The sequence below is a fragment of the Taeniopygia guttata genome, chromosome 3, assembly GCF_048771995.1.
Source record: "Taeniopygia guttata chromosome 3, bTaeGut7.mat, whole genome shotgun sequence".
NCBI lineage: Eukaryota > Metazoa > Chordata > Aves > Passeriformes > Estrildidae > Taeniopygia > Taeniopygia guttata.
Window position 1 is genome coordinate 96,706,203 of NC_133027.1, and position 14,729 is coordinate 96,720,931.

Genomic DNA, 14,729 nt, shown 5'->3' on the forward strand with positions numbered 1-14,729 from the left:
AGTCCAGTAGGACATGCATTCATCCTCCATATAGTCCTTCTTAATCTCTCCAATATAGTTAATTATTAAAAAAAAAAAAATCCCACAGAAGCAGCAGGAGCAGATCTTCTCTCTTTCATTAGAGCTAACATCTTTACAAATAAGACCTGGGGCTTTGTTTTGCCTGTTCTAATTTTCTGGCTAATAAGCTACAGCTGAGCCTCACTGGAAATCTTAATAGTCCCATCTTTTTCAGTGAGAGAGGGGAGATCCATTTAAAATCCCAGCTCTTTATCACATTTGCTTTTTTCAGAGCCCCCCTTATTCCCAGGAGCCACTGACCTCCTGGCTGACCACTGCATGGAGGTTCCCTGTGGCTCCATCCCTCTCCCACCTCCCAAAACCCGTGTTTCCCACATAGGCTGTGGGCAGGCAGCTCTCACCTTCCCGCCGTCCATTCCGCAAGCACTTCACCTTGGGGAGCTGGCCCAGCAAGCGGCAGTCATCAGCTGGGGAGACACAAAGGGAGGACAAGTCACCCTCAGCCCCCACAGTGGCTCTGGCAGCAGAAATGGGGACTCCTAGGAGAGACTGGGAGCAGGGGGAGGACCCTGTCCTGTTCTGGTTGATGGTTTGTTAGGGCAATGGCACTGCTGGGTCACAACAGCCTCACCCCTCAGCTCGTGAAGCATAAATTGGTCCTGGCAGAGCAGCAGTTTTTATAAAACTAGTGTAAATTCAGCAGATTTACACTGAGAACAGCTGAATTATGCTCTAAAATCAGCATAGAAAAGTTGTGGTTCAGGTCAGAATCTAAATTTCTGCACATTAATGCAAATGACTATTTTTGGTAGTTGCAAAGCAACGCGCAAGCTGTTGATGCGTGTCTGCCTGGCGGGGCAGGAGCTTCCTGTGGTGGCCTGGAGCCTTCAGTGAGGAGAAAGGGATGCTCAAAGAGAGCCCTGTGGAGCAGCTGGGGGCTCCTCATGCCCTGGGCAAGAGCCCCATGGGGCAGAAAGGCCTGACAGCCACCTTACATCTGAGCTAGGGAGGGAGGTCCTGCAACCCCACACATAGCCCCAGGATCCCTCCTCCCCCATATTTCTCCCAGCAAAGTGGAGGATGTCAGGTGTACCCAACACAGCCCCCTCCACCTCTACACACCCACACTATTACCTTCACAACCTGTTCATGGCTCTCACCCCTCTCCCTCCTCTTCCTCAGCACTATAAAACACAGAGGTGAGTGCCTCATCCCCTCTGCCCAACCCCTGAACCCACACACCTCCTTGAGTACTTTCGCCCCTTCCAGAAATCTCTGTCAGCAAGAGATCACTGTACCCACAGCCCTAACAATTCAGGGACAGAGCTGGAACAGAGTTACAGGAGTGGCAGGGCTTGGCTATGGACTCAAAGTGAAAATCTGCTGGGGACAGTGGGAACTCGCATGCTCAAGAACTGCATCCCAGTGAATAACAGGTCAGCAGGCAGAGAGAGGTGAGAAATGAGACACAACTGGGCATGAGATAAAAGCACTAATTGCTTGGGCTGGGTTGCAGGGAAAAAACTGACCATGTGTGTGTAGTGCATTATGCAAATGCATGTATTTTATGTAAATGCATGCAGAGCAGATGCCAGCAGGCTCAGACTATCACAGCAAAGATGTCAGATAGCGGAAAAGCGCTGAGTAGCTGAGGGGCTGCCCTAAGTTCCACAGGAAACACACTCCCCTCTGGTGCCCTGGGATGAGTTAAAACCCTACTCCTTCTCCCTGGCTCACAGCACTTGGCATGCTGGGACAGGGGAGCTGTGCTCCTACAAACCTGACTCCTTCCAGGAAGGCAAGTGCTTTGCCTATACAGCCAAATACCTGGCATTTACTTCACCCAAAAAAATCCTGCTCTCCTGTTCTCCAGGGCAGCTCAAGTCCCTGCACCTGCTCCTCTTCCCCATCACAGCCATTCTGCCAGCTCCCAGACTTGCCCAGCCTGCCTGCCCTGTGTGCTGGAGCTGCTCCAGGGCTCACCGTAGCCACAGCGGCTCCTTCCCCTAGCTTCAGCAACTTCCCAGAGAGGTGTCAATGCCAGGAAGTGGGTCTTGTGTGAAATCTGTCCCTAATGCTCTCAGAGGCAGTGCCTATTTATAACATCCAAGAGCAAAGCCTAGGTTTTTTTAAAAGAAAACTATCTGGCTTTGTTTTCACGTTTCCAAGTAAACAGCTTTATTTTGCAGCTCCTTGAAACATAAGTGCCACAGACCACTCAGCCAGTTTATCATCCTTTTTATGCCTGAGACAGTGTTTTTGAGCACTTAGATCTTCAACTCTCCCATCAAACTAGGCAAGGTCTTTAGCAGGGGTAGTTCCCTGGGAGCCCCTGGGGCTTCAGCTACCTTCTACTGGAGACCAGAGCTATTGATTTCCATTGAGTCACGCTATTAACTGGAAGGGAACAGCAGGAGGATGTGGGCTGTTTTTGTGGTGTACAATGCTATTTATGGTGCACCTCAGAAATGGGAAAACCCATGCAGGGAGTACTCTTTCCATAGGTGAAAAACAAGGTGGTAAAAAAAAAAAAAATCAAGAGTTGCTGACCACCTACATAAATGTATGCAGAATGTACACATAGGGTCAGACTGTCCCGTGGAATTCCAGTGGTGTCAACCCAGAACTGCCCCTGGCTGCAACTGAAAGCCAGCTCAAACACACCAAGACTGTGGTGGGATATAGCTGTGTAAGGACTGGATTCACATCTGCTGGGCATAAAAACCATTCGTCAAGTGCTTTTCTTGCATTATTTTTGTGAGAAGAGGTTGGATCATCTGGAATTTGAATTCTACACATGGCAATGCAAACCCAGTACAGCAGGGTTTGCTCCTCACAGCTATAGAGCTTTAAATTTCCTTCCACTCCAGCGAACCCTCCCCTGTCTCAGTGCTAATCCCAGTCTCTCAAAGGCTTTTGTGCTCTTTGCTTTTAACAGGGAAAGGGTCACTTACGGTCATCACTGAAGTCATCCACGAGTATGATTTCATGGACAAGGTGCACTGGGGTGCGGTTCAGCACGCTAAGGAATGAAGAGAGAAAATCCATGACAGTGCTTGACCAACTTAACAACCCAGCAAATGGAGTGGAAAAGCCAAGGAACTGACCTCCTGCCAAAGCACAGAAGACCAGGCTTGGATTTCCAGAAAGGATATACTAGATAAGAACCCAGAAACTACCCCCTAGTAATCTACAGTGCCTGGCTATCAACTCCTTGTAGCCTGATCTAGGAGCTAAGTGCTCTGTATTCCAAGGAAATAGCTGAGATTCACCCTTCTCACCTTTGTGAGCAAAATCGGAACCCCACGTAAAGCCAAGAAAATCTGGCCCTTTTTTTTTTTTTTTGTCCAAACTGCACCAGGATTCCTAACTGGGCTTACAGCAAATCTGCCATCACCTCTCCACCTCCTCTGGGGCTAATCATACGTTGTCCAGCAACAGCAGGGCCAACACAGAGAAAATTACCCAGCTCAAACCCATCTTTACACAGCTCACAGCTGTGGCAGGACAACTCCTGTTTTTATCCACAAGCTGCTTGTCTTTCAGAGGCTGCCGAGAGGATAAGAGCAGGGTTGGAGCCCACCCAGGTAATGAAAGAGAGGCTGGAGGATGTGGTTCACAGCTCCCTCCATGTGAACAGACACTGTGAAACATGGCTCAAAGCTACAATTTTCCCTTAATTAAGCCACCAGGGTTATTATTGTTATTATTAAAAAAACTAGACCTGTTCTTTTCCTTTCTCTCATGGTGCAGAGATTATGGATTGGTTGCACTGGCTCCAGAAATTTCATTTCCAAATAAACACCAGTGCAAAAGTCACCCTGACACATAAGACATGGAGTTGCAGTTGCTATTGCACATGCTTAAAATCCTGCCCCAGCAAAGGGTCAATGCTGTCTGCTTGAAGAAGAAGCCCCAGAGCATTCCAAAAGCCTCCTAAGTCATTGAGTTGGACTTTGATAATGCCAGTCAGATTATACAAGCTTTTACAGCATTTAAACTTCTTTGTCTTCATCCTGAGAATGGTTCCTTTTCCATAAAGCATTTAAAATCCCCCCAAATTTCAGATCTTCAGACCTCCCACTGGCACAGGACGGCAGTCACCCAACTACCTAACAATCTTGCAGCCCTGATGCCCTGACAGATCCTTATTAACAGGTTCTCCCAGTCTCTCAAGCTCCCTAAACTCTTGCAAAAAACCAGCACCTGGAAGTCTGGAAAAACCACATCCCTGGCTCAGACCACAGCAAGAAGAGCTACAAAGAGCAGGAGCCCCAGGGGACTTGGGAGCCACCCAACCAGCTGGCAAAAAATGCAGCCCATCCCAGCCATGGGGTTTCCGTTTGCCAGGTGCCTTCTGCCTGCACTGGTGTACTCCCACATCTCCAGGTGCTGGAATTACAACCCTGCAGAGAGAAAGAGTTGAACTAGATGGTTTTTTTGGAAGGCATACAGGACATCCCAAGGCAGATGCATGAAAAAGAATCATAGAATGGTTTGGGTTGGAAGGGACCTTAAAGATCATCCAGTTCCAATCCCAGTGCCACAGAGAAGAGACAACTTCCACTAGACCAGGGTGCTCAATGCCCCATCCCACCTGGTTTTGAACACTTCAAGTAAATGGGCATATACAACTTCTCTGAGCAACTCACAGGAAAGAATTTCATATATAATCAACCCTTCCTCCATGCTGGTTTTCTTTTCCCTGGGCAGAAATCCTCAAAAAAGGGAGTTTTCTATCAGACCAGAATGGGTAAGCCTAGCACCACCCCTGTGGAACTCCTCAAAAATCACTTCCAAGAATTACTTTCTCTGGAAAGACAATCCCTGCCTCTTCCAGTTTCAGGATTTTGGAAAAAAAAAACATTCTTTCCCCCCACTTCAGACGTCTTGCATGCTAAGGTTTGAAGGAAGAGAAAGCCACTGTCCCCTAAGCAACAGTCTGGAGCTGCTGTGGCCACACTGACACTTTGGCTTGCACCAAGCAGAATTAAACAACACCTCTCCAACACCCACAGCCTGAACAAAGCACTGGGAAAAAGTGTCTCAGCGTCCCTCCTCCCACTGGGGCACACAGAACAATTTAGATGTGCTGTTTCCACCTGTCAAGTGTTTTTTAATTATTGTTATTAACAGGCTTGTTATTTTTTAGAAATCCCCATACGCCAGAGCTGAGTTCAGCAAATTACCGTAGCTGAGCATCAGTAGACAGAGACAGGAGAGCAATATCATGCTCAGTGGAATATTTAACAAGTGTTGATTGCCTGGAAACCTAACTCTGTGCAACCTGCAGGAAAGAAGCAGGCTTGTAAAAAAGCCAGCAAAATAAATAAATAACCCACCGAGAGTGGGAGAGGAGGAGGCAGCAGGAAACTTGGAACATTCAAGGCCTGCCTCTGCCTGGTCTCCCCTGTAGCTGCCAGAAATGCAGTGCAGGGCTTAACTTCAGGGGAAGGTGGCTGTGAAGAGGCTGATTCTGCTTTTGCTGGTACCAGCCAGAAGAACTCGAGCAAAGCATAGGGCTGTGTAGGCTCAGGCCTGGGCTCTAAGCAGTACTCAGTGCCTTAGAGGATCTCCTGCCAGAGAACATCTTATGGAAGAAAATGGACCATTTCCAAGGCCCTGGGCTGGGAAGAGGTGCAGCCCAGTCTCAGCTCAGCTGCAGGTTCCCGCTGTCCCCAGATTTGCTGCCAACTCTGTGCCTGGGCTTGCCCCCCCCCCATAAATCAGGGAAGATGACCCCAACAGTGGCCATCTGTGGGACTGACCGGAGCAAGGGGGGAAAGGCCAGCATGCTGACCCATGAGGGAAAGATGTCTCCAAGGTCTCCTCCATAAACTGCCACCCTTCCATGGGGTGAATGACAGACACCACTCTGGGTGGCACAGCACCCCCTCACCTGTACCATCACAGCCCTCTGCCAGCAAATCCCTTGTGGGACTCACTCACCACACAACACCTTTCCCAAATTCAAGTGAACAACTCACCCCGGTGAGAACAGTCCAGAGGCTGGCTCTGGGGGACCTGCTGTCCACTGGGTTCAGCACCCTTTCAGCTCATTATTGCCCCTGCAAGTCGATGCACAGACCACAGCAAGCCCCAAAACTGCTGCTAAGCCAGGGGCCACTTGATGCAGGCACAGAGAGATGCCCAGCAAAGCCAAATTCCTGCCTCAATGCATTTTCTGCCTGGTTCTCTATTAATCACACAAGACCACGTGGTGCTGGAAACACAGAATATAAGCACCTCTCCTGCAGCGCTCCTCAGGGAGGATGGGAAAAAGAGGTATCAAATCCTCCAAGTTTTCAACATTACAGTTTTCTGTTTCTTTTTTTCTTTTTTTCCCAGATAGACCATAAAAGCACTTTTAAAAATTCAAAGCCGGCTTTTCTATTACTTGTGCCTCTGCTCAGCTTTGATTTTTTTTAATACTTTCCTTTCTTTATGTCTGTGCATGGCTTTTTTTTCCCTTTTATATGGGAAAAATCAGAAGACAATATTACAGTGCTTTGAAGTCCCTCTGTTATTATAGATTTTTTTCACTGAAATCAAACATAGGTAGATATATACTGCAGTGATGGACATATTTGAACAAATCAAAACAGTTTTTAAGTTCCGCTGCACCAAAGATCACAACATTTTCTCCCTTAAATTGCCAAAAGACCTGTTACCATCAAAATGAAAGCTCATGCCTCCAGTCCAGAAAGTGTTTACTCACCCTAATAAGAACAGGTTTGCTGCTGAATTATCTTTCGACAATGCTGAAACTTTCTTTGTTCTGATTTATTTACCTTATGCAGACATAGCCGTGGAGAATTTCACCTTAAATTTTCATTGTAAGGTCCCTCTTCCATCCTCCTCAAGAATTTGTTGGGATCCTTTTTCACCTACCCAGAGGTAAGCACTGGATCCAGCAATTTCATCTCCAAATAAATACAAGTGCAAAAGTCACCCAGACCATGGAAAATGTTTGCAGGAAGGAATTTATACCTTCTGACCAAGTCAGCGTGGTTTTGGTCATCACCCACTTGCTTTAGAGAGGTGACTGTGGACACCCATCCTTGAGAACTCATGAATCTGTTAATTCTCTCCATGGCAACATATTAGGACTTGTTGGGAGGGAAAAAAAACACCTTTGGGAGATAATGAAGTATGAAAAGGACCATGGGTCACAATTATCGAAATCAGACAGAGTATGGAGAGAAAATACCCGCCAAAATGAACTGCTTCAACAACCTCAAATGGCTAATTATGTAGGAAGAAAGACATCACACCAAGAATAACCATAATGAGCTTTGATTACACTGCAGCTTTCGCATTTTATTCTTTCAAATACCCACCAAGCTCTTTGAAATTCAAGAGTTCTCTTATGTTAACATCAAAAGGTAAGAGCGCACGGAGGGCTGTGTACTCAGTCACCGCGAGAGATGATTAGCAAATTAAGGGAAAAAAAAAGTTCAGGGTTTAAGCAAAAAGCAGAAAAGAAAAGAAGAAATGAAAAAATAGTCAGCACAAAGTGCTAATTATACAGTTTCTGTGCAACACCTGGCTTGTTTTTGCTTCTTTAATCAGGCTCATTTCAGTTATGGCACAGACTCCATATGGTGCCTAAGCAAGGAGGTTTGTCACCTCCCTGTCTCAGATGTGTCTGGATGCAGTGGCACGAAGGGAAGGTGAGAGGTGTTGGCTGCCCAGGACACCACTTCTTTCACCTATGAGCACTGGAAAATGAAAGGCATGATATTAATTCTGCTAATTAATGATCTAAATATTTGATGTGGTATTCACAGCACTTGCATCAGAACTCCTGCCAAAGGATGTGTTTTGGTTTGTCAGCAAGAGGTAAATAATTTAAGTTTTCTTATTCCTGCCCTGAGCTCCCCAGCTGCAAGTTTGAAGAATAAATAAATAAAAACCACTCAGCAGAGTAAACGGGACTGTCTCACCATCTGCCCAGCAGGTCAGCCACATGACAGGATTAGGATTCCCTTGCTAAATCCAGGTGCGTATAGAATGGAAAGACAGGAAAGAAGAAACTGTTGGTTTTGTGGGGTTTTATTTTATATTTTAATGCCTCTGTATTGCTTATTTTCTCCCTTGCTCCAGCCTTCCCACCGTGGGTCTGTTCACATGGTCCCATCTCATGTACTGTTGGAGACTCACAATTTTTAGGCACTGAGCCCTGGAGCTTGAAATACATGAAACTGAACCACAGAGGCATAAGTAACTTGTTGAAAAGTCAGTGGTTGAAACAACCCAATTATACTTTCTTCACCATCTGCACAGTGAAAAAAAAAAACTTTAAAAAATCTCCAGAGCTGCTTTGCTATTGACCATCTCCTCCTTTCCGTCCTCTTTTCCTATTTTCTATTTCCCCTTCTCATGACACCCATCCCCTACTCCCTGGATATTTGTACATATTCATAAGCACAGTTGCACATGCATTTATAAATGCTGGCTTCATCGTTTCCAGAGATGTGGGCCTTTGATAAATTTACTTTTTCTTTTTATTTCCCCCTGCTTTACTTCCAGCTGGCAAATGGTCAGAGAAAAGATCATGAAACTTTTAAATGAATACATTATTCAACACAATCCACTAGCTTCTCCCAATACCTTCGACAACACAAAACATCCATAAACGAACTGTCCCAAGCGCTCCCAATGTGACCTAGATAAGGCCATGTGTTGCTGCCTCCTAGCAATAGCCTGAAACACACAGAGCCTGCAGCACAGCTCAGCCTCAGCACTTGGGGAGATTTGCTCTCAAGCATCCAGGAAAACTGCAGGAACAGCAAAATCCCCCCTGCTCAGCAGGTACGTGGTCTCCTCTGCAGAGGCAATTCCCTCCCTTGCTGCCTTCAGCACTTCCCTCTGCCACTCCTCTGTGTTTACATGGGGTCCTGTATGGAGTGCCCCTTCTGCAAGGACAGTGCCCCATCACCCATGGTTTTGGACAAGCCAAGAATGTCCCTTTGTCCTATTTCTTGCTCCTGACAGGGCGATTAACTTTGAGAATTGCAATTAACATGAGAATATTGATTCTGCAATGAGGCTGGAAAATCCAACATACTGCAACTCAGGAAACCAGGTCTGCAACTCAGAATCTTCCACCAGCTCAGAGAAATCACCTCTCTGTTCCTCAGTCTGTCCATCTGTCATCTGGGTTATACCACTGTGGACATGTACTGGAGAGAAAAGGGTAGAAGCAGTTGGCCACAGACTGCCACAAAAGGCACAAAGCACTGTCAGGAGGACAGATTTTATTTTGAATGGCCAAGGAAAATGATCCATGTTGTTACAGCCACTGTGGGATGGAGTCATCTGGAAGATCTAATTAAACCAAGTATTTGGCGAGCAAGAGGGAAAAAGCCTCAAAGCAGTCAGAAGGCACAGCAAATTAACCTACAGAGGCAAAAGAGGCAGATGAGCCCTCAGCTGGGTCCAAAAAGCGGCAGGGAGGTGGCAGTATGTGCACAACCACATTTAGAGGGGAACAGAGCAGGAGCCAAGTTACCAGCTTGCCACCAAGGATCAGTATCCCCAGGCTTGGTTGCATCTAAGCAAGCCTCAGGTACTGCATCCAGGAGAAATTGGTGAAGCCTGATGCCAAAAGGCCACCTCCAAACCATGGGGACCAGAAAAAAGAGGGTCAGCCCAGGATCTCAGGATCTCAGCCCAGGGACAGACAGAGGAGAGTGAATCCAAGGTTGTCATCTCAGTTCCTCACTGCCTGGCCTTGCCTCTGGCTTGCAGCTCAGTGTGATGCTCTGTGGGGCTCTGGAACTGTTGGGGGATGAACCTACAAGAAAGAGGGCTCAGAAGGGCCCCAGAGCTGGGGAGACCTCCCCACAGATAAAACATGAGCACTGGAATTGCCAGGGCACATAAGCAAGGAGGAGCAGTGCAAAGGGACAAAGCTGTGGTGAAAAATCACAGATGACCAGGTAAGGAAGGCAGTAAAGCCAATTAATCAAGTCAAGCAAATTGCAAAAAAGAGGAACAAGGAAGAAAGTCTTTCTATGCTGGAAATAAGAAATATCAAAGGACAATCACCTTGAGGAAGAAGTAAAAATTCAATGTACTTGTACTTCTAACCTTGCCAACACTGCAATAAGCAGTTTTCTAATGAAGCCAGATACGAGGAATCCAGGCCTAAGAGCTGTACCATGGGTCTAACATTTCCCATGTGACAACATCATTCATGATGACACCTTGTAGGACAGTCAGGTGCTGAGTTATGGGGAGAAATGAAGTTAAAATCCATCCCTGCACTTCACATGTTATAAACCCGCTACATCTCAGGAGCTAGAGGACTGCACTTGCCACCTCTGTTACAAATACAACTGGTTCTGGAGAATGGCAAACTTAGCCAAGGCATTGTAAAAAAATAAAAGGGAAGGTCCAGGATCAAAGAGGTGGTACACAGTATCAAGCATGTGTCACCCAAAATCTACATTCCAGAGAGAGAAAGCAGTGACAGATTACTGAGTGTGAAGCAGGGAGACAGGATTGGGCATGAAACCATAAAGCAGAGCAGGAATTCAATTTCAGGACTGTCAAACTCACTTGTGGCCCTGGATACGCTCACCTGAAGAAGGATGCTGAGAGAAAAGCTCAGCAAAGACATGACAGTGAGCAGGGCACAGCTGAAGCCTCCCCCTAACCAGCAACCCCAGTCTGACCAGCACCAGCAATGGCACGGGGTCCCTGGGGATGCCAGGGTTTAAAAGCCAAGACTTGCAGTGGGGCACAGACCTTCACTAGGCACACATGAGATGCAGCTGCAAAGCACTACATGCACAGAGCACAGCACACCCAGCCTTGCTACAGAGCAACCCACCAGCTCACACCTGGACACACCTCACCAGACCTTCCCAACAAGAGAACCTGCAGAGGTTCAAGGCACACATTGGGATTAAACACAGATTCCAAAAGCCTGCAGTGAAAATGAAGCCTTCAGTCTATCCATGACAGCAAAACACAGCCAAGAACAAACCGACAAATGAAGGAATGGCCACATGCCCAGAGTGCTCCACCGTGTCGCTGCAGGAGTACAGAAACCATCCCTGAAAATCTGGTCTGCATGTGTGTCATTAGGGCTTCTCAATTAGCAAGCCTTTCTGGCATTCAATGGGACACAGGAGAAGCTCACAGAGCAGCACTGGAGCAGATATCCATAGAATGATAGCTGTCTCTAGAGGGTGGGACAAAATACAGCTGAGCACTCATACCCAGCTGGGTATAAAAGCTCTTAGCCCAGACTCTGTTAATCTGCTGATGATCCCTCAAGAGTTTCCCATGCTAGACCCTGCAAAGGGAGCACAGTTCCTCACTTTCCTGAGCATCCCACTGTAAAACCTACTTTTCAGAGAGCAACTTTCAGGCTAATTTCTCTCAGTCACCATTTGAGACCACAGCTGGCAGGTCTGGTCCTGTTGCTGTGGTGAATGCAAACAGATTCTGCCTCTATTCCTGATGACCACTGGCTCACTGACCCTCTTTTAAGAGATGCCCAGGAGCTCTTACCTCCGAATTGTCCTTAGCAGGGTGGACCTGGCCTCGTTGTGGAAGGTGATGATCACGCTGGTGGGTGGGAGATCCTGGCTGTAGTGCAAAGTCGTACACCTGGGAAGGGAGAAAGCAGAAAAGGCTGCTCAGGTGCTGGAATTCAAAGTGAGAGTTCACTTCATCAACACAGGCAGCACAGTCTATTAGTAAATGGTCTCCAGCCACTATTACAAAGAAATAAATAAGACTTTTTCTGTGTGAATCATTTCTAAAGGAGTCCAGAAATTGCCAAGTAAGCCACTAAGGATTAAAGCAGCAAAGAACCTAACTGTTATTAATGGGAAGGGATGAGAAGGGAGGCATCCAGCTGGTAGCCCTTTCCTCTAACCAGTGCTTCCCCACTGCCCACCAGGGCTTCTCTCATGCCCCTGGCTCATGGCACCACCAAAGGTAAGAGCATCCCTGCCGCTCCATCTCCCATCTGCCTCCCTCCCAGACTCCTGAGGAAGCAATTCCCACCAGCCAGCTGTAAGGTAAGCCAAGCCTTGTTTCTAAATTAATTGTTTCCTTATTAATTCTGCCTTAATTGCATAACCAGACTACAGGGAAGACTGGGATTTAAAACTATCCAACCCTTCAGCAGGTGAAAACCCACAGCTGCAACCACAGCCCCTGCTGCCTCCTTCCCAGGAGGAAATGTCACAGTCTCTGTAATTACTTTGACCTTTAGCTGATTAAATTTGTGGCTTTTATAGACCAACACCAATATATTCCCAGCTCAGAAAATCCAGATACCCCTTACATCTATGCTGCCCTTTCCAGGGCCCTATCAGTCCATTAAGATGACACAACAGTAGGTCTCCATTACAGCCATCCTGTCCCTTGCCAACCACATGCCACTTGTCTGCTCTTGTGTCACTGCCCAGGTGCTGCCAATACCATCCTCAAACAGGGCAGGAAAGAGCACTGAGCAACCACTCTTCCAACAAACCATCAGTTTTCTACCCTAAAGTTCTGGACCACAGTACCTGCAAGGTGAAGTAAAAACAGATGGAAAAATTAAATTGGAGATGGAGAGGAGAAAGCATGTAAGAGCAGCCAGATATTGTTGGTTTATGCTATTCAGAACAGCATGTCACTCCTCTCAAATGCCAAAATGCTCCAGATACCATGTTTTAATTTTGAAATTGTATTTCTGATTATTTACAAAGTAAACAAGAGTGCTCAATAGGAGAAACAATTCCAAAGATAAGGAAGAAATGGTACCTTGGGTGGGACAAAATATTTGCAAGCTCATGCTAAATTAGTTGCTGCTTTCTCTCACTGTTTCACTCAAAACCTTTTCCAAATCCTGCTTGAACTTGACCAAAAGCAGGTTTCTCATTACTCCCCTGTTCTTTCAGCACAGTCATCTCCACCAAAAATTCACCTTTGAGCCAATTCTAATTCTGGGTCCATCCCCAAAGGACGCCAAAGTCGCACAGCTATTCCATATGCAGGAGAAAGTTCAGCAACATTGCCCTGTGCGACAACACCCTCATCCATCAAAACTGCATCTTGGGGATGCTGAAAACAGAGCATTTCTGAATTATAAAACAGCACCAGGTCGTGCCCTGAGCTGCTTCTCTGGGTCACTGTGGCCCCTTGCAACACCCAGTTCCCCGCTCCAGCCGAGCCATCCCAAAGTGCGGCCGCTCAGTTGTGCCACGCTCCGGCTCAGCTCCCGTTCGCTCTGCGGAGCTGCAGGGACAGACGATGGCAGCTGCTCTCCCTCCCTGTGCTATTTATACACCGCTCCCAGATGCGCGTCCTCCCACCCACTTCCAGCAGGGCTCTGTGGAGCCAACAAGGGAAGCTATTTCTGGCAAAGAAGGAGCGAGAGTGGAAAATACAAGTCATCAATACTTCACTTATGCTATTACAACAGCCCAGGAGCTGGTAAAGAAAGCAGGAGCTGGGTGTGTCTGTGCTTCCCACGGGTGGAAGTGCTGGGGCTGCTGCAGGCTGCCTCAGGCTCCTCCTAAGCAACAACCTGCCTCTAAAACTCCAGATGTTGATGCACCAGACCGGCCCAACCAGGCAACGTGCATGTGGGAGAAGCTGGAATGTCACACATGGGCACCTCCAGAGCTGCAATTCATCCATGGCTTCTGTCTAGTGAGGATTGTCACATCCCGAGGACAGGAACGATGCTGCTATGGACTTCCAGCCTCGCTTCGCCCCTGTGACCAGCACTACACCACAGCTGGGACTTGCCTCTCCAAAATCTGCCGGCAAAGGGTGAGGCAGAGCTGCTGGATCTTCCTCCCTGTGCTCCTCCTTCTGGGTGCTTTATGGCTCTGACTCTGTCTTTGCCCAGGATTCTACCCTTGGGTTCTTCTTACAGGAGCCCTCCCAAAGTTTCCTCCACTTAGTCCCTTTTTTTTTTCCCCCTTCCTCCCCAGTGTAACTGCAGCTAAACATCCTGGGTCCCCAGAAGGCAGACTTCAGTTTAAGTTGTTGAGTACAAGTGTCTTTTTTTGGCACTTACTTGGGTAATAAAAACCACAGCTTGGAAAAGCATTAAATCCAGCATGTCCAGAATTATTTTGTGTGACAATTACATCTGGGGTAATTTCAATTTAATACCTCACTGCAAGTGAAAATTGCAGCATGCAGCCCTAAAATTGCTGTAATAATGAAAATAAACCCGCTAAAAGCTGCCTGTGCTACCTCAGGCTGTCACTGGATAAACATTTTGTGCTGGTGATGGTATTTCATAGGTCACCCAACAAAAAAACCAAAACAAAACCAAAACCAACACCCACAACATTTTCAGGAAACCAATGAAAGTTTGAGGGTTTTTTTAGATTGTTAAAAAAAAGGAAAGAAAAAAGGAAAAAAAAAAGTAATAACTGCACTGCCTGTATTTGCAGTGTGTTGAAACTCACTGGCTAAAGCCATTTAAAGTTCAATGCTTTGAAACCTTGCAGCAGGACTGGGAAGCAATCCTAGCACAGCAAGTGCAAGCAGGAATGCTGCCAGGCTGCTCTGCAGGTTCCCATCATCTGGGTGGGGTAAAAGTAGACAGAAGCCAGGCTGGTCTGCCCTAAAAACCCCAGGGAGAGCATTCAGATGGAGAACAATTCTTATTTCCTCATGCAAGAAGTCAAACTTCATTTGACGGGAAGAGTCACTTTTTGACTGAAGTTTTTTTTTTC

General features: G+C 46.9%; 1 protein-coding gene across 1 annotated transcript in view; it reads right to left on the reverse strand.

Moving 5' to 3' along the window:
* GALNT14 (polypeptide N-acetylgalactosaminyltransferase 14) overlaps nt 1–14,729 on the reverse strand; it is a 93,547-nt gene that overhangs the window by 29,199 nt on the left and 49,619 nt on the right. Inside the window, exons 3-5 of the mRNA XM_002195012.6 lie at nt 11,548–11,646; nt 2,976–3,043; nt 423–488 (exon numbers count right to left, since the gene is read on the reverse strand). Coding sequence (XP_002195048.4) covers nt 423–488; nt 2,976–3,043; nt 11,548–11,646 — 233 coding nt within the window. The remainder of the gene's footprint in view (nt 1–422; nt 489–2,975; nt 3,044–11,547; nt 11,647–14,729) is intronic.